Here is an 18967-nt window from a genome sequence, read left to right on the forward strand (position 1 = left end):
TCTATAGTTTTTCCTAAAAAATTATTGCAAATAAACACACGAAGAAGCCAAGAAATTCAACATCTACTGTTATATACATAAAAAGTAATGTAGGCAGTCAAGCATTTTCTTAGTATTATATCATATTTATATAGTCTTTGACTTAGTGGTAGTCTAAAGCACCATACCCGTCGTAGTATTAGTCTATTCATGTAGTATACTCCCTCCGTCTCATTTTATGTGGCAATATTTGATCGGACACGGAGTTTAAGAAATAAATGAAGACTTTGAAATGTTTACCAAATTGCCCTTTAAAAAGTAGACTCACTTTTCTCTCTCCTCATAAATGTATTGGAGTATTATTTTAAGATTAAGTGGGACCAATAAAAGTAAAAGAGGACTTATATCTTTAAATACTTACCATATAAGGAAATGTGACATTCTTTTTGGAACTGACCAAAAAGGAAATGGTGCCACATAAAATGGGACTGAGGGAGTATTTGATTTTTGGTATCTGTTATTATCTGTTGTTTGCTATTTTGGTGATCACACCTTGTTGATGCCATGATTCCTTGCATATATACTCCCACAGTGCTTTCCTATGAGTTGTCATGTTTTTCTTCACAATAATTTTCCCTTTCTATTACTACTTTGATTTGCTTCACTCGACCCAAGTTCTTTTGAAAACAACCTCTGCCTCTAACAAATAGAAGCTACAAGTAAGGTTTGCGTACACTCAACCCTCTTCAAACTCCATTTTTTAGGATTTCACTGGATATGTTGGTGGTGATATCCATCGACTTTCCGATTTAGCAGTATTTTCCAAGTCAAAAGTCTTGAATGGGAAGGGTGATATGTGATCATTCATTGGGAGATAGAGTCAAACTTTCAGTACACAAGAAAATTGAAAATTTTATGTCTAAATTCACACCGAACATTAGTTAGTTTAACCGTACTCCAAATCAAAAGCAAGTTAAAACAGACAAAGTAGTATATATCATTGGTGAATGGAACTGTGACCATGTACACTATGGCACAATGAGTTAATAACGTTCCTAATAATGACTTATTGTCTATAACAATTCATAGAAGAACCTAACCTGCAAAGCTCAGTGACGAATCCAAGATTTGAAATTTATAAGTTCCTATAACAAACTCAAGTTAATACTATAATAATAAATAATAAATAAGTTACACACTCATATTGTAGATATTTAACAATTTTTTTAAATATATACATATTTATAGAGAGAGAGTTTGGACAAAAATTACTACGTTCGTGTGAACTAATAATAAACCCTCTAGATATGCCCCTCCCTGCAACCATAGATGAAAAAATCAAATTACTTTTCCAGCATTTCACAACAGGCCACCAAATGCAAAATAATTTAGAAGTCTAGGATAGAAAAGGAAATAAGAGAGACTAACATGCAAATCATTGATCACCTTGACAATTTCAAATTTGATTTTGGCCTCTATACGATAAAATTATCGACCATATGTTGTATAACATCAGCACCTTCGGCATCTATTTTTTGATCCTTCACCTGTAAGCATAAGTATTGCAGTTTAAAGCCCACATTACATGTAAGTAAGGACGAAAACGTGAAAATGCTTTGGAAAGGGTTCAAATGTGCCGTTTAAGTATTTGAAATTGAGCAGATACCCTTCGTTAATAGTTTAGCTCACATATACCTTTACAGTTCAATAGTTGATAAAAAATACTTATGTCCTTAATGTAACTTGATCCCCTAATTAGCTAATTAATAAGCAAAGAGGGGCCATCAGTTCCCTTGGAAAGTTGAAGGCTGAAATTTTGTGCGAAAGCGCTATATCGGATACTGAGTTCCCTTCCGGTCCACTAACACCAGAATCATGCTGCACAAACTTCATTTACTCTTATGTACTTTTAATGAAATTTAGCTACAGCGTTTATTGAGAAAATCGAAGAGAGTGAGAGAAAAGTTGGAACTTCAGTGTTTGGTTAAAAGGAAAAACGGAAGCATACATTCGATTTATCCTTGTTTGGGAAGACAAACTGTAAACCCGAGGAAGGTATACTCCTCGTTTTTTACTTTCACCATCTTTTCAACTATTACTTACGGAAATGGACAGGAATATTATAAACTCTCTTCCTTTCAAATCCTTCCTCTCCTTTCTAAACAGCCTATACGATCAATAATACAGAACATCAAAGTCCACTCACCAGTACCCCGCCTATCCCATTTCAGGAATTTTCACGAAGAGGGTTTAAAATCTGCTGTATATACATAAAAATAATTTTAACCATGTATAAGCAATGTAATTTTCTTACCCGGCTCCACCCCTGCCCACATTCATTTCAGCACCTACAAGAATTACTTTTATTTACTGCTTCAAATTGTACTCCCTCTGTCCCATTTTATGTGACAGTTTTTGACTGTGTAGGGAGTTTAACAACGAAAGAAAGACTTTTGAAACATGTGGTTTAAAACAAGCCATAGACATTTTCTGACTTATAAATCAATCTCATTAAGTTAAATAGTTTCTAAAGACATAAAGCTGTCCTCTTTTTTTTGGGACAAACTAAAAACGAAAGTGTGTTAATAATGCTTTCCTCCCAGCTGGCTTATAAAGTGGACTAAATGAATGAATAGTGTAAAATATATCAAACGCTACAAGGGTGTCAATATCATACACTAGCTCTCCCCACCATTGCTACCACCACCACAACCACTAGGGCTGTAATAATGTTCTCATTTTTTAGCACCACATACTCCACTATGTTATCTACATGTCTAAAGTGGCAATGTCATAGACTAGCTCTCCCACTGTTGCTACCAGTACCCCAGCCACTTGGGCCATAATGATATTCTCATTTTTTAGCACCAGGCACTCCTCCACTATATCATCTATATGTCTAAAGTGGCAAAGTGGTCCAGAAAGAGACATGGTTCATGCCAAAATCTCACTTTTCTAGTAATCCAAGGTAAAATAGTGCAATACACAAGATGTATGCAAGAGAGTTAGGATAGAAGGAAATGGAATAGTAATACCCCTGCTTCAAAAACACAAATTGGGGTCAATGCAGTTTCTCGCCAAAACTAAAACTCAAATTGGGGTCAATGCAGTTTCTCACCAAAACTAAAACTTTGTTCAATCTGCATAACTAGTTAATATTTTTTCTAACTAATTCTTGAGGCTATAAAATAGGCAAGCACCAGGATACAACACATGAACACACAGGACAAAGACATAAGTCTCATAGGTACTTTTTCAGTCGTAAATCTGTGAGGTAAATGAATGAAAGTTATCTTCTACACATTAAACAAAATAGTGTACAGTTCATACTTCCATCAACGTAATTAAATGAAACTTGACTGTGGTTCAAGGAGAACCACTAAAATATCTAAAAATGCTCCGGGCAATCACGTTGGAAATTATCAGTAGTCAGGAAAGAGAATAAGAGACCTGAATAACAGTGTGAGCAGCAAATCTACGCCTGCTCCTGTGAAAGCTAACGTCCACTTTATACCATGACACTCTAGATAAACCAGTCACCAAATTTTCTGCATAAGAGTCCAAACATGAGAACTGAAATATTTAGAAGCCAAGAAAGGCTATACACACATACATACAATACAAAGGGAAAAAATCAGAATTTAGTGGACCAAAACAAAATAATAATCACTCAAACCAAAGAGCTCAGGGCAAGTTTGAAAACCTTGCTATGTTTGAAAAGGTTGAGGCCTGTCTTACATGTATTTGTTTAGGGGCAACATGTTCAATACACATGATGTAAGTATTTGTATGACTGCATGGAGCTTTTTATTCATAGTTTTTAGTGTATTTTGATGAAATACTCACACCCAAGGTACACCTGTTTCCCTTCGACACAGATTTGATAAAGGAAAATGAAGGATCCATGTGACACAGAGGAGGGCTACATACCATCTCTGTTTTACAAGCTTAATGCTCCCTCCGTTCCAATTTATTTAGTTTGTTTAAGAAAGAATGCCACTTTTATGTATTTAGTAAGTCTTTATTTCTAACACTCCCATTTTACCTTAATGACACTCCCTTATAGGAATGACGAGGCATGTTTAAAACCACAAGATTCAAAGGGTAATTTGGTATGTTATGCACACCCTTCAGTTAATGCCCAAAAGTTCAAAAGTCTTCCTTTTGTATTCTTAAACTTCGTGCCGTATTCAAACTAAGACGAATTAAACGAAATCGCCGAGTGGCATAATATTTTAGGATCAACACATTGGTTATTTCTTGTAACAGTGGTATGTACTAGAAAACCAATCCAAAATTAAAGTCAGTCATGCATGCATGTGCAAGAGAGCAGCACTACAAAATATATCAAAGGCCCCAGAAGGGGAGAGGAGGATGGAACTAAAAGAACCAAAAAATGGTGTGACCTAAAGCCAACTTCTTTTCATAAGGAAAGAGCAACAAACCTTCCAACTTGTCCAAAGAATCATCCTCCTTCAAAACAGACTCACCCTGCTCACCCTCACATGCCTTGCAATGTTCTTCATAGACAATGTGAGGATACTTCTCATTAAAGGAGTCTTCCCACTATAAACACCAAAACAGTTTTTCACATAAGATCTGATAGGTGGCAGCTAAAATACATACCACAGAAAGATTGTACCTTGGGTAGTTCATTATTACGTCTAATAGATGACGTTCTCCAACCAACAACATCTAAAGAATTATTGTTAAAGAAAAATGGTCTATTTCAGAAGTTAAGAGTATCAAAATTGCTGAATGCCAGATTCAACAATGCAATAAGGATACGATCATAGCCAACATTTGAATATGCAACTCGGCGCTTGAATGAACGCAACGCAGACCTACATACATGAATTTTCAACTAATCAGCATCAATATACAGTAATATTTACTACAGAGCCCAGTAAACACAGGACCAATCAATCCTATATGTAATTTATTAATCTCTGTAACATACAAGAACTGTAGTTCACCATCGTCTTCCACCATGCGTTTAAGTAATGGAGGCCTCCCTTCATCATTATCGCAAAGAAAAAGGTGCCTCCCTGTTCTTTTAAATATTAAATGGATTACATGGAAAGCAGCTTTCTCTAAGGCAGTTACACCAAAAAGAAATGGCACCTGACAAAATATTACCCAAAGGTTCAACAGCTGACATAGCATATTTTATATTTTAGATAAGGAAGAAACCTCGAAATCTTAAAATATGAACACACTTGAGAAAACAGGAACAATGCACTTTGACATATATCTAGATATAGCAACAAATAGAATATGTTAAAGATTGGCAATCACCTCGATCCTTCCAAATAGTTTGATAAGAGAGAATATTTCCACGGTCATGCAGCATTAATCTGGGATCAAATTCTATGTACGTCTAACCACTATACTTCCAAAAAACTCATTCTAAGCTATAGCTAAGTAAGACAAACAGAATAAGTCCAATGCAGAATCGTCACTGATTTGCGGTTCTTAAAGAAGTTGAGCTGTGGAAGAACAATCTTTATTACCAGAAAGTGCCAAGGTTAAAGAGTAAAGATCTTTTACGCTTCTAGAAACTCAGAAAACCCAAACCTAAATCACAACGTACAGAGAGAGCCAGAGACCATTATGACAAGATCTAAGAGGTTCGTCAGTATGCAGATATATGATATAATAAAATATGGCTGGATTAAAAGATTCATATTGGGCAGCATTTAGCACACTTGGACTAGTTCAACTTGAAAGTAGATAAAACTATTCATGGATGGAGTTTGGATAAAGGTCTGTACTCCCAGTACATGAGCAGGCAAAAAGACTTTCTGGCACCCTCAAATGTAAATTGGAAGAAGGGCACTCTTTTTCATTCATGGCTGCTCTTCTGCCTCCTTCACTCATGTGCCCCTCCAATGCTACTTCACCTGCCTTTGTCAAGTTTGTCTTCAACCCCCCACCAATGAAAAATTGCAGCTCCCTCTAACCAGGCACAAATGCTCTCCCCCAACCTCTCTCTTGGACTCCCTGAACCTTGCATCAATCGATCCCTCCACCCATGAGTCTATTTCCCCCAACATCCTAACACACATCATCTCCTTTCACCCACCTTAACCCCACTTTGATCTCCTTTAACTGGCTCCTCCACATATCAGACGCTCTTCTTCACCCTGGCCATTTTTTCTACTTTGCTTGATTTTATTTGGTCTTTGTTGCTGTAGACCAAAAGTCTCCTTCATTGCAGTAACTTCTCCGAATATCAATACTTTTGCATGAAGATTGCATCGGAAATGAAAGTAGATGGTCTAGAAAAGCTAGTCATGATTTTGAAATTAAAACCACTACTTCGTTTTCTTTCAGAAACCAGTACAAGAAAATTGACAAAAGAAGCTGAAAAAAATTAAATGTGTATCAAGGGTATTTAGTGATAAATACTATTCTTAACTAGACTTGATAAACAGGAGGATACCCCATCAAGAATCATGATAAGGTAATGGATAGCAATCCAATCTGAAAGGAAGTTATATTGGCATGCCAGATGACCCTTAAAACTAACTAAACCGGGTCTATAGAAGCATCAAAATGTGGAGGTGTGAATCTATATCTTCTGCTCATAAGCATCATTTACCGATAACGAGACAAAGGCATATTTAAAGAGGATAAAAATCCATTTTCCTCAATCACAACTATTTTAAGTATTTGATAAGATTTGAATAATAGCGCTGGTACCTGCTTGTTACCCCTAGAACCAAGATGAGGTGTGGCAACAGTGACAAAATTAACAGGTTCCAAACCAGCTATCGTGCAACCCTTCAACCCTTCTGCACATGCATTGGCTGATAAATCCTCAGTATTCTCTATTCTAGGAGGTCTGTATAACCTCCCAATGGCATATCTTGCCACCAACCCTCCAACAGAGTGTGAGACAAAAGAAATTTTCTTCAGACCTGGTTTTCTCTTGATCACTTCAAGAACCTAAATCCATCTCCACATCGTTAGTAGATTTGGTAGACATACCAAGATTTGGAGAACATATTAGAAAAATGATAGGATGGAAATGAAAAGAAGCAACAAAGAAGAATGAATAGTATTAGAAGAAATTAACCTCCTCTGACAATCTCTCACCCATTACATCCACACCATCCAATGTTAGTTTTCCAATATTATGTTCGCTACCTGCAGAGAAAATCATTTTCTTTAGTCCTCCTTTTGGTATTCCATTTTTCTGTGCACTTATAACCAATAACCATAGGATAGTGGACGCATGTGGAAACTCAAGAAGAGAGATGCTACAAAAGTACAAATGTCCATACAATCTTGTGAGTAGCTCATTAGCACTCAGCTCAAATGAAACTACGCAAAATCAGAAAGAGTTGGCAATTTCACTAGAAGAATTCGGTGAACACTGTTTTCCACTCTTAATTTAAAAAGGGAAGGGGAGCAAATAAAGAAAACTTAGTAGCACCCCATACTCATAGAAAATGATTTTCTACATCTTATGAAGAAAAAATATTGTATAAAAGAAGTGAAAAAACTTCTGAATCCAATACACATTTAGCAGCCATTATACACCTCTGCACTTCGCAAATTTTAACAAGCATGACTCGTTTGTGGCATCACATTGACTTGCTTTACTCTAATGGAATCTACATGATGTAGAGCTATAAATTAAAGTATTCCCTTTTCTAATATCTTATACTTCTAGATGGGGGAGTTCATACACTTCAACACAGATAATAAAGCAGGCAAATTTTTTGAATTCCAGCGTCACCACCACTCATCAACAAAATATTTTCATGAAAACTTGGTTAAGAAATAAGAAGCATGCCAAACACGAGGGCAGTGATGGTGCGAGGATTTTATACATGTGGACTCATTTTCCTATTTTTTGTTTGATAAAGGTATCAGTGTCAGATAATTTCTCTAGCACAAAGGCTGTGCTGATAGCCAACTTTACTGCTTATAAAAAAGATACACATCCTAAGAGTAAATCTTTGTTCTTCTCACAAAGATTCTATAAAGCCTAACAGAGGTTCTATGTCATTTACAAAATCTCTTTACACCAAAACTAAGACAAATACAAGTGGATTCAAATGATACAAGAATTTCATTGTTCAGATTTGAACTTGTAAACTGAAGCAACTTTAAACCCCCTTTACAACTACACTAGAATTTTCCCCTTGACATAGGATTCAACCATTTATATATAAAAAAAAGAAGGCATTTTGGTCCTATTCACACAGTATAATTTTTTGACGACAGGGATTCAATTAAGCCCCTTCCTTCTTACAAGTTCCTCCACTGCATGAGGCAACAGGTTGTAGGCTATTTACGTGTTTAATCTCTAAGTTAAGGAAATCAGTTCCATCAAGGCAATCAAATGATTACTAATAGGTTGTATTAAGCAACATAAATGATATTTCAATTTTCATATTACCAAACAAAGAGTAAGATTCAGATGAATAACTTTGGCCTCCACTAGAAACAAATAACCTCAATCTACAATCTAATTTGCAACGAAAATTTGCTGGAACAGAATCAAACGTGACTGTTTAGGAAAATGCAGTTCCTGTCGGGATGATTATTTAATCCTTATGAAAATTTGCTGGAACAGAATCAAACGTGACTGTTCAGGAAAATGCAGTTCCTGTCGGGATGATTATTTAATCCTTATACCTTGTTCTTATTTATATGCATTTTACTTGGACTCGGAACAGATGATATACAATTAAGGACAAGAGGGCAACCACTTATCAGACATATGAATGAAGAAGGCAGAAAATAATAAAAAGGGTGCCTGATATTTATTGACAAAGCAGCAAAATGGTAAGTGTAGGGGGGATGGAGTGTAAAGGAATTGTAGTATGCAGAAACAAGCATGTGAAATTAGAAACGCCACTCCGGATAGATGCACTTACAATGAACAAAAACTTTGTCAGGAAACCTCCGAATAAATTGCTCAGCACCAAACTTCCAGTCTGTGGTGCTGTTGAAATATATGGATTACAAAACCAAGGCATAAGTACCTTTGCTTTCAGTGAAAACCAGAGAACCAATAGAAAATTGTTTTACACAGTATGAATTCAAACTGCCAGCAACTAAGCATTCCAAGTGAAGATAACCCCTCCCCAACTAGAGAAAAACTAATGAACACAGCATACAGTCTAAAAGCAGTTTTTTTATTGGCATGGAAATTTTTGTATGGTCGCAAAAATTGCATAGATGAATATGATCTAGTCAATCAATTATGCATAACAGGCTCTGAAAATTTCCTAGATAATGAAGCAATTCAAACCACTCCAACAAGTGCATAGGAAAATATCTAAAATAACAACTACTCTCTCGGTTTCAATGTACTTGTTTTTTAGTCTGTTTAAAAAAGAATGTCTCTTTCTCTTTATGGAATCTCTTCAATTTCAACTTTCCACATCACATGTAAAATACCACAAAATTAAAGAACATTTTGGTACATTTTACGTATCTTTAATCAAAACCAGATAAACAAATTGAAACGGAGAGAGTATTAACAAGACCTAAACAAATATCCTCCATTTCCATAGGACTAGAGAAACTAAAATATGAAGAGACTAATTTACAAATCTCAAAAATCACTATCAAACAGTAGACCTAAGATCAAAATCCCCATTTCCCCTTATCATAATACTTCAATTTCATCATCAACAACAAAATAAACAACTTCAACTTCGATATTCCACAAATGAATGGCACAGTCGAACAGACGAACAGGAATACAAAACTCATATACACACACCTTCCTAGAATACCGTGTACCATAATTACAAGATGATCAGCAGAGGAAGCATCGGATTTATCGCAACTGAACACATCTTCGCCGCCATTAACGGTTTCCGATGAACATACTCCTCCTCTTCCGTTCACTACTTTTCCGTTTTCCATTTCGTATTTCTCAGTTCCGATAACTGAATTTAGGGGAAGATCAAGTTAGGGGGGGAATGATCGGAAATTAGGTACTTCGTCGGAGTTAGGTTAACCGCTTTGAAGAAAGCCGGAGAGGAGGGAAGCTACCGGAGTTAAAGTGGTTAATTAAGGAAAATCACAACGTGGCGGGTAATGCGTCCTAACTGACCCTCAAAGGACTTGAGTTTTTTTTTTTTATTTGCTTGTTTGGATGTTCGTATCTGTATTTGATTCATTTCCTAATCAATTTTTTTTCATATTCATAGGTCGAATATGAGACCTCAAATTAAAAGATTTGAAATTCTTATACTTATTCTGTACATATTTAATTTTTTTGTTTTTTTAGTATTCGTATTTAGTTAAGCAATTTAATAAGAAATATATTACGTATGAAATAAAATATTAATAATAATTATTAATAATGTCATGCATATAGTAAATATCAAGTATAAAAAATAAATAAATTTGTGTTTAAATAGTGTCATTAGTTAGGGTCATAACGCCACGAGGAAATACATTACTTTTATTTAATAGACACAAATTAATTTTTGTATACTCTTGTTTATGACAATTAATTAAGATTTAAACGTCAAATATCAATATACATAAATAACAATATCTTACTATACAAATGATGAAATGTTGTCACTATAAAGAGGTTTGACTGAATATTAAGACATTCAAACGTGACAACTAAGCACTCCAATTATGAAGTGCAGATACCTCAATCTGATATCAATTGATAACTAAATACTTCAACTTGTTTTCATTGTATTTTGTGGACACTCGATGCATATATAACACGTAAATTTTGAAAGTATCTAGTATAATCATTATATACATTGAAGTGTTTAATTGATATAGTGAAGATAAATTGAGGTGTTTAGATTTTGAAGTGTTCATATAAATTAACACAAATTTTCAAGTATATAGGCATACCTCAAATTCTTTATAACTAAAACTATCGAGAGATAAAAAAATCCAATACATCACAAAGTTATAAAAGTATCAAGAGATAAAAGAACCCAATACATCACACGCTTACACTAGCAATTAGAAGAAATTGCCTTAGTCATTTTTTTTGTGTCAACATGTCAAAACATTAAAAATATTGTCTATCACGTTTTAAGTGAAATATCATGATTATGAGTTGGATTAAGTTTATCTAAGATATGTTTGTTCTCCAACATTTGAATGTTAACAAGGATATTAAGTGTTGGTGGACGTTGATTTGACATGAGGCAACAATCGATGTCCTTCGTGAGTTATCAGGTCTTGTGTATGTGTGGAATACATCACTAGTATAGTGTTTATGAGCAAAGATTTAGTTATTCATAAAACTTCATTGATGGAATACGTAATTTCACCTTCAATTTTCTATTGCTAATTTGATGAAGTGTAATAATTTAAGGATCAAATTCAATAATCCTTGATTTTATTGCTTGGAATTAGCCCAATATTTCACATGCCACACTAGCACTTGTAAAAATCTGTTAAACATTTTTCATTCGTCATATTTAAGCATCAAAAGATTATCAGTTAAGTGATAAGTGAAATGTCAAATTCGATCTTGACCCCTGAGATGATAGAATTTTGATTCATTTATTTTGTGTAGTGTCCTATTGTATCAAGAATTTAAATGTACCACTTGATGTTTATAGCAAATAATACAAATTTATCAAGATTAAGAGACGATACAAATTTGCCGAGATTAAGAGATAAATTCAGGAAAAAAAAAATATTAATAAATTATGATATAATGCTAATAATTATGTGAATACACATGTCATGTTATCATTTGATATGTCTTAACATTAGATACTAATACGTTTTTAGTGAATATGAAATTATTACTAAATAGGATTGTGATTATTTTAAAAAATCAGTTCGAATTTATGCTAGGACGCTCGATTATAGAAGTCATTCATCTCGTGAGAAGACTGATGGAGCAGTATAGGGGAGGGGGAATAAGGGCTTACATATGTTAATCGGCCTAGAAAAGGCTTATGACAAAGTCTCAGGAGGTTCTATAGAGGTGCTTGGAGGCTAGAGGTGTACATGTGACGCACGCTAGGTCAATTAAGAACATGTATGATAGAGTCAAAACCCGAATAAGAATAGTGGGAGGAGACTTAGAGTACTTTCCTGTGTTGATGAGGTTGCACCAGGAATCAACCCCAAGCTCGTTTTTATTTTCCTTGGTGATAGTGTATGTCATTTGCGGATAAAGTAGTTTTGATTGACAAGACTCACGAAGGAGTTAGTGCTAAGTTGGAGGTTTGGAGACAGATCCTAGAGTCTAAAGAAGAGAAAAAGATCAAAATTGTCCTTTTATCTTTAAGTTAAGAGTCAAAGTAATTTTTGTCTTTTCAGATGAAACAATAATAGTCCTCCATATTTCAACAATTGGTGCACTTTTGGTATTGTCTCAAACATCCATCTATTTTTTAACGGAAACATTTGTGCCCATGTGAGAAAGCCTCATATGTGATAGATCATTACATTGTTTCCACCTTCGCTAACCAGATCTTCTCCATCCCTAATTTAATAACTTTGATTCTCATATTAGACAAACAAAATAAAAATAAAGAAATTGATAATTGGATAAGTAAGACTCATTCAGTTGCATCATGTTGTTCTTGAAGAATCTCTTCTCACAAAATGTTTTTGTTCATCTCTCTTCAATGGAAGTCTTCGGTAAAAGTAAAATTCCTTGTTTTTATGAATGCAAAGCAGTTTTCATCATCATCAAGCCTTCAAATTTAAATAATATTTTGCTGTTTTTTTTTTGGTGTAGTTTTTGTGGAAATCTGGTTCTGTTTTTAGTGCAATTCTAGTGTTGTTTTAGTGCGAATTTGGTGCAATTTCGGGGTTTGTTTTGGTGCACTTTTGGTGCTTTTCTACTGCTATTTTGGTGCAGTTTCAGTGCAATGAATTTGGTGCTGCTGTTTTGGCATAATTTTGGTAGTGTTTTGAGGCTTTTCTGGTGTAATTTTAGTATTTTTTTCGTGCAGTTTTTTGATACTTTTCTGCTACTGTTTTGGTCCAGTGTCGTTTAAGTGTGAATCTAGTGTTTTGGTGAAATTTCCGTGTTGTTTTGGTGCACAAAAATGCTAAAAATTAGGCATATGTTTGAGAGAATACCAAAAGTGCACCAATTGTTGAAACATGGAGGACTATTAGTGCTCCATGTTAAAAGACAAGGATTACTTTGACTCTTAACTCAAAGATAAATGACAAGTTTGATTTTCTCTTGTCTAAAGAGTTTAGGTTTGAGCAGGACCAAGACTGAATACTTGGAGTGCAAGTTCAATGAAGTGACGCATGAGACTGACGTGAAAGTGATCGAAGTTTAATACACAAGTCATCTAAAAAAGAAGTAGTTTCAAGTACCTTGGGTCTAATATCCAGGAATATGAAGAGATAGATGAGAATGTCAATCACATTAGGATGGATGAAGTGGATGCTCATATTCAGAGTGAGTGATAAGAAGGCATCACTTTACCTAAAGACAAGTTCTACAGAGTGGTGGTTAGATCAGAGATATTATATTGTATGGGCCAGAGTATTGTTAGCCAATTAAAAACTCTCATATTTTAGAAGATGAATGTGGTGGAAATGAGGATGATATGATTACTAGGAAAGATAGAATTAAGAATGAGGATATCCGAGACAAGGTAGGAGTGACTTCGGTTGAAGACAAAATGTGGGAAGTGAGGTTAAGATGATTTGTGCACGTGATGAAGAGATGCACGAATGCTTCAATGTGGTGGTGTGAGAGATTACTGACTATGAATGGATTCAAGAGAGGTAGAGGTTGATCGAAGAAGTATATCACTACTAAAAAAAAATTGAAACTAGCTACAAACTTTGTCTCTAGATCGTCGTTATTTTGCTCATAGCTAACGAAAATTCATCACTAAATATGATTAGCCACATATTTTGTTGTTTAGCTACAAAACTTATCCGTTGCTAAATCCTTTATAGTAATAAATTGGAGAGAGGTGATTAGACAGGATATGACATAGTTACAGCTTATCGAGAACATGAGATTAGATAGGAATGTGCGAAACTAGCGAATTCAGATAAAAGGTTTGTAGGTTGGAGTATGCCCATATTATTAGGTAGGAGTGCATTGTCTGTACCCAACTAGTAGTCATAGTGCTATGTCTGTAGTTTTTTGTTCTTTAATTTTGTGTTATCTATTGTTTCGTGTAGTTCGATTGTAATATTATTTAGTTGTAGTATTATTTTTCTACTATTTGTTGTTTTGTTACTACCTATTGTCTTTTATATATTTATTACGTCTTTTTCTAGTCTGTTTTTGTTTTGAACCAAGGATTTATCAGAAACAATCTATCTACCTCAATTGTGAGGTAGAAGTAAAGTCTGCGTCCACCATTAAAACGACAAATCTATCTACCTCACCTATTGTTGTTATTTCTATTTGAAAGGAAATGAGATTCCTAAAAAGAGGAGAGAGAGAGAGAGAGGGGACAACTGGATGAATCTGCACCATTAAAACGACAAGTCTTAACACAAATGTGGTAAGCCATGACTGATCCCTCTTTCTTTGTCTTTAAACACAACCTCTTAAATTTCAAAAGCAGAGTGAGTCTCTTTGCTCGTAGTTCCTCTCTATCTTAAATTTTATCTTGTTAATTTGGTAAAGTATAATTGTTTATGTTAATTATTATAGATTTTTAGAACTACTTTTTCTTGTGATTTTGCTAATATTGTTAGAACCTACAATTTCTTTTTTCATTTGCTTCTAATTAAGTTTTTGATATATGTCTCAATTTAATATTTCATAACTCATCAACTAATTTTTTTTTCTTGTTGTTGTTGTTTTAGTCTCTTTTGAATTTGCCTTTTTTTCAATCAAAACTTTTGAACTTCATGATTTTAGCTTTTTAAAAAAAGTCTTGTTTTGTGTATTTTTTATTTTCTTAATGATAGCACTAATTATTATTATTATTAATAATAATAATAATAGTAATATAGTAAATCATCCAACTTTTTCCAAACTTCATTTGTATATTGTCGTTGTAATTACAAATTAATATGCAAATATTGTCAAACAAATTGATTTAAGCGACAATATCAAATGCATCAATCTTGATCCATGCAATACGTTATTTTGTTTTTTGTCTCTCAATCAATGAAAGATTTATTTCTCTATTCATATATCATGTTAAGTTAATTAAAGGTACTTTTTTTAAAAAATATAAAAAAAGAAGAACTTATAGCAAATCAGATAAAATAATTACCCACATTTTTCCTTTTTATTTATGAAAGTGACACAATCCATTTTTCAACTATCACATTCCATTTTTCAATGATAAATACAAACAGTTTTTTACTTGAAATCCAAAATGGCATGGCCAAAAGATTATTTACAAAATAAGTGATTTTAACATTTGTAAATATTGAAATAGTTTGTCATGGAAAAAAAAAAAAGATTTTTGTATTAAAATTCAAATTTTAACTCTCTCATCTTTTAGGTATTCAAAATTCAAAATTCAGTTGCTCAAACATTACAATTTCATGTTGGGTAGATACACTATGGGGGATAAAATGGACTTTCAAAAGTTCTTCATCCCTATGACTCGGACTCGACACCTCTTATTAATAGTGGAAGAGATTTTAACATCCTTCCACGCCTTTTACTGGTAAGTTTTAATATCGCGATTCATTTATGTTTCATCAATTTGATATGAATCGTTCAATTTTTTCTTCACATATTTGTTTTTATTAATTTTTCTGTGATTTATATGTTCATATCTAAATTATCTAAAAGAAAATTCAAAATATATGTTTCTTAACAATGGGTTTTTTAAGGGTTCCAATCATAAATCAATTCATATATTTTTCGGCCCAATTTATTTTTGAAGCAGAAACATATAATACTCCATTATAAACTTATAACCTTTAATTACTCTTATAAAACCAAATTTTGCTATCAACAAAATTTATGGAATCTCCATTAGTTATAGTAAATTTTGTTTTTGATGATTATGCTTATGGTTTATTTACATAGGAAGTATGATGTAATATATTTTAGAATATATTTTTAATCATATTGATGTAAGAAGAATTGCAACTTATAATACTTTTTATACAATTATTGAATATCTAAATTTTAATTTTAAAATATTAGGTTGATTTAATCCACTTTAACTTTAAATTAAGATTAGCAAGTTGTATTTGTAGACAATTTTCTTCATTCATTTTAAGGCTCTTATATTTTAAGTTTTTAATTAAATATGGATCATCAAATTGTCATTAAAGAATCGCTAATCCTTTTATTATCAGGCATACAGATAAGCATAATATGTTTAGTCATTAACTCATGAATGAATAAAAGAAAGTTAAATCTCAATTAGTGGTTACATGATTTCATATCACATAGATCATCATATTAATATAAAAATAAATCAAAGTTAAATTAATTTTAGGTATAAAAAATATAAATTCATGAGACTTAATTTCTATTGCACCTTTATTGTAGTGATGATACAATTGAAGAAACGTAGGATGAAAATGCAACAAAATATGTACTTGTTAATGTATGATTTTACACAGTTTCTCAAATTGTATTAGTAAACACATACTTGTTAATGTATGTGTTTACTAATACAATAGGTATGCAAATGATTCAAACACAACACAAAGACTCAATATACTCAAAAGCATTAAGAAAATAAACTTGTTCATCTGCACCTTCATAATCACATAGTTTCTCAAATGTCTTCTCTATAATATTGTACCTCATCGCCTTACAATCACCAGGAATTGCTAGAACCAAAAATGCATCCTCTTCTCGTCTACCTCGAACCAGAGATAACACCGTAAAATTATAATAATTCAACTCATCAGGATGTTCAAGATCAACCTTATACTTAACAAACCATTCAGAATAGTCCCTTTTCATCTCGTATACATCAAATCGGACTGTGGAAAAAGAAAATTTTATAAGGTGCAAATGATCACAAGATTCACCAAAATATGTTGTGGTTGTTGATTGATCATCTGGCAAAAGTGGCATTGGCATTACCCCTAAGCTCTCAAAATCAAGATTGTAACATAAAGAAGTCAAGTTTCCAATAGTACTAATCCAATGAATTGATCCATTCCAATAAACCCCTTTGGAGAAATTAACATCAGCAATGAATGGATCATCACTTGATAGTCTCCATGGCCCTGTTTCGAGTTAATTTCACATGTGGTCATTAAACTTTATCCACTATAACAAAAAAAGAAAATAACACAAGTAACGAAAAATAATTTTATGACTTTTTTTATAGTTTAGTGAACACATATGAAAATTGACAAACCTGTTTGAGATGAGTAAATTTCAATCTGATAATGCTGAGGAGACGAAACAGAATCGCGAACACATACTACTTTGTAATGAGGAGACTTGAGAGGATCAAAAGCTAAGCTTATACCATGAATTTGAGAATTTTCAGTTTCAAGAACTGATTTTGGAAGTGTTGTGTAATGTTTCGTAGTGGGGTTGCATACATAGTAATTTGTTTTAGCTAGACGCGAAGGGGAGTTGGAACAGAGTATTAGTCCATTGCAAGATTGCAGAACACTAATACCAGAAGAGTCTTTAATGAATTTGAGATTCTTAAATGGTGGTTTTGGGGGATTTTTATTATCAAAATGAACATAATCAAACTCGGGATTTATTGGAAGAGAATAAGCAGAGGGCAAGAAAAGGCCTATTGCGCGATTTGGATTGAGGTGACAAAGGATAGAAAATTGTGGATTAGTAATGATTGAAAGCCAACGTTTGGATACGGTTTTGAAACAGAGAAGGGATCTTATAGGTACGCGTAAAAGAATTTCAATCAACAGATCATCTATAGAATCGACTATTCGAGCTGATGATGGCTGCTCTAAATCTGAAAATTTTGGGATCTTAAGTTTAATATCTTGCATTTTTAGTAGTAAGTTTTTCTTTGTGTTGTGCAAGAATTGCTGGTGATAGAATGCATATTTAATATGTCAACATATAGGTAAAGATTGCTTAGGAAGTTTCACTATATGATTAAGTTGACAAGGTCAATGATGTGAACAGATGAACAACTTTTTATTTTCTTTAAACACTTTTCTTGTTTAATTATCATAATGTACAAAATGTGATTTATACAAATTTGTTAACTTCTGAATGTGTGTGATAGAGTGGGAAAAAAAAGGAATAAGGAAAACTTACACGGGTGGGGCGTGTTGAAAACATAAAAAATTGTTATACGGAATAGGGGGGGGGGGGGGGGGGTTGAATACGCTATAATGTATATTACAAAGTCTACTTCCTACTCATTGCCTCGTAAACTAACGAAATATTTTGGAGATAATATCTTAGATGGTCACTCAATTAAGGTTCGTGGACAATGATAGTATCTATATTGAAAATATTTTCAAACAATGAAACATGAGTTTTGGAAAATGTTTTCTTATCACTTTAAAGTTATGTTGAAAAGAATAAATTGCTTCAATTGTATCAACAATGACTCCGTGGCCCAATGGATAAGGCGCTGGTCTACGAAACCAGAGATTCTGGGTTCGATCCCCAGCGGAGTCGCATGTTTTTTTTTTGTTTATATGCCGTTTCTCTCTATTCGCCCGCCATTATCAACTACCATTACCTATAATCGTTAGTCACCATTTACAATAATCACCATCGTACCTACTGTCAATTATCATTATATATCGAATATCTCCAATCAACATCATAAACTATCCTTATCATCCATTATAATTATGACCTATCACCATCAATCACTACTGTCAACCATCATCACTATGTACTAGCTACACCCCACAACACCACTAGCCAACATCATCCTCAATCGACAGTACCCTCATCAACCACCGCTAACCATTATCATCCCCAAACGCCATACAACTTTATAAAAATATTTTATTGATATATTAAATTATAATTTAATAACTTCTAAATAAAAACAAATTTTATACATTCAGATATTAAGAAAACACACATATAAATAGTCTTTCCTCTTATATCGGATTCAAAAAATACATATTACAAGAATGAGTAAGA

The 18967-nt window shown here is 33.4% G+C and overlaps 2 protein-coding genes and 1 non-coding gene across 4 annotated transcripts; 1 reads left to right on the forward strand and 2 right to left on the reverse strand.

The window, feature by feature from the left end:
• Positions 1–1167: 1167 nt before the first annotated feature.
• LOC125867977 (lipid droplet phospholipase 1-like) lies at positions 1168–10050 on the reverse strand. 2 transcript variants are annotated; one of them, XM_049548570.1, is made up of 11 exons: positions 9728–10050; positions 8874–8941; positions 7061–7131; positions 6685–6930; positions 4940–5103; positions 4768–4823; positions 4622–4674; positions 4425–4545; positions 3430–3527; positions 1426–1526; positions 1168–1296 (listed from the first exon to the last, which is right to left on the reverse strand). In XM_049548570.1, the coding sequence occupies exons 1-10, from the start codon at positions 9871–9873 to the stop codon at positions 1455–1457; spliced, it is 1095 nt and encodes a 364-aa protein (XP_049404527.1). In that variant the 5' UTR covers positions 9874–10050; the 3' UTR covers positions 1168–1296; positions 1426–1454. The 2 variants fall into 2 exon arrangements, with proteins under 2 accessions (XP_049404527.1, XP_049404526.1); XM_049548569.1 differs by having other exon boundaries at positions 1209–1296; positions 1408–1526.
• Positions 10051–16504: 6454 nt separating this feature from the next.
• On the reverse strand, positions 16505–17867 carry LOC125868006 (F-box protein At5g07610-like). Its single transcript, XM_049548601.1, has 2 exons — positions 17232–17867; positions 16505–17097 (listed from the first exon to the last, which is right to left on the reverse strand). The coding sequence occupies exons 1-2, from the start codon at positions 17842–17844 to the stop codon at positions 16553–16555; spliced, it is 1158 nt and encodes a 385-aa protein (XP_049404558.1). The 5' UTR covers positions 17845–17867; the 3' UTR covers positions 16505–16552.
• A 547-nt stretch (positions 17868–18414) lies between these two features.
• On the forward strand, positions 18415–18487 carry TRNAR-ACG (transfer RNA arginine (anticodon ACG)). The gene has a single exon. It is a non-coding gene; the product is annotated as a tRNA-Arg (tRNA).
• Positions 18488–18967: the final 480 nt, after the last annotated feature.

Source organism: Solanum stenotomum, chromosome 6 (genome assembly GCF_019186545.1).
Source record: "Solanum stenotomum isolate F172 chromosome 6, ASM1918654v1, whole genome shotgun sequence".
Classification (NCBI taxonomy): domain Eukaryota; kingdom Viridiplantae; phylum Streptophyta; class Magnoliopsida; order Solanales; family Solanaceae; genus Solanum; species Solanum stenotomum.

What these genes read in the sequence shown, in the direction of transcription:
- LOC125867977 (XM_049548570.1), bottom strand. Translation starts at nt 9,873, where the DNA reads ATGGAAAACGGAAAAGTAGTGAACGGAAGAGGAGGAGTATGTTCATCG. An exon ending in GTGAGAGATTGTCAGAGGAG is followed by an intron (nt 6,931 to 7,060) that starts GTTAATTTCTTC and finishes AGATGGATTTAG; the next exon opens with GTTCTTGAAGTGATCAAGAG. An exon ending in TTCTTTGGACAAGTTGGAAG is followed by an intron (nt 3,528 to 4,424) that starts GTTTGTTGCTCT and finishes ACTCTTATGCAG; the next exon opens with AAAATTTGGTGACTGGTTTA.
- LOC125868006 (XM_049548601.1), bottom strand. Translation starts at nt 17,844, where the DNA reads ATGCAAGATATTAAACTTAAGATCCCAAAATTTTCAGATTTAGAGCAG. An exon ending in AATTTACTCATCTCAAACAG is followed by an intron (nt 17,098 to 17,231) that starts GTTTGTCAATTT and finishes AACTCGAAACAG; the next exon opens with GGCCATGGAGACTATCAAGT.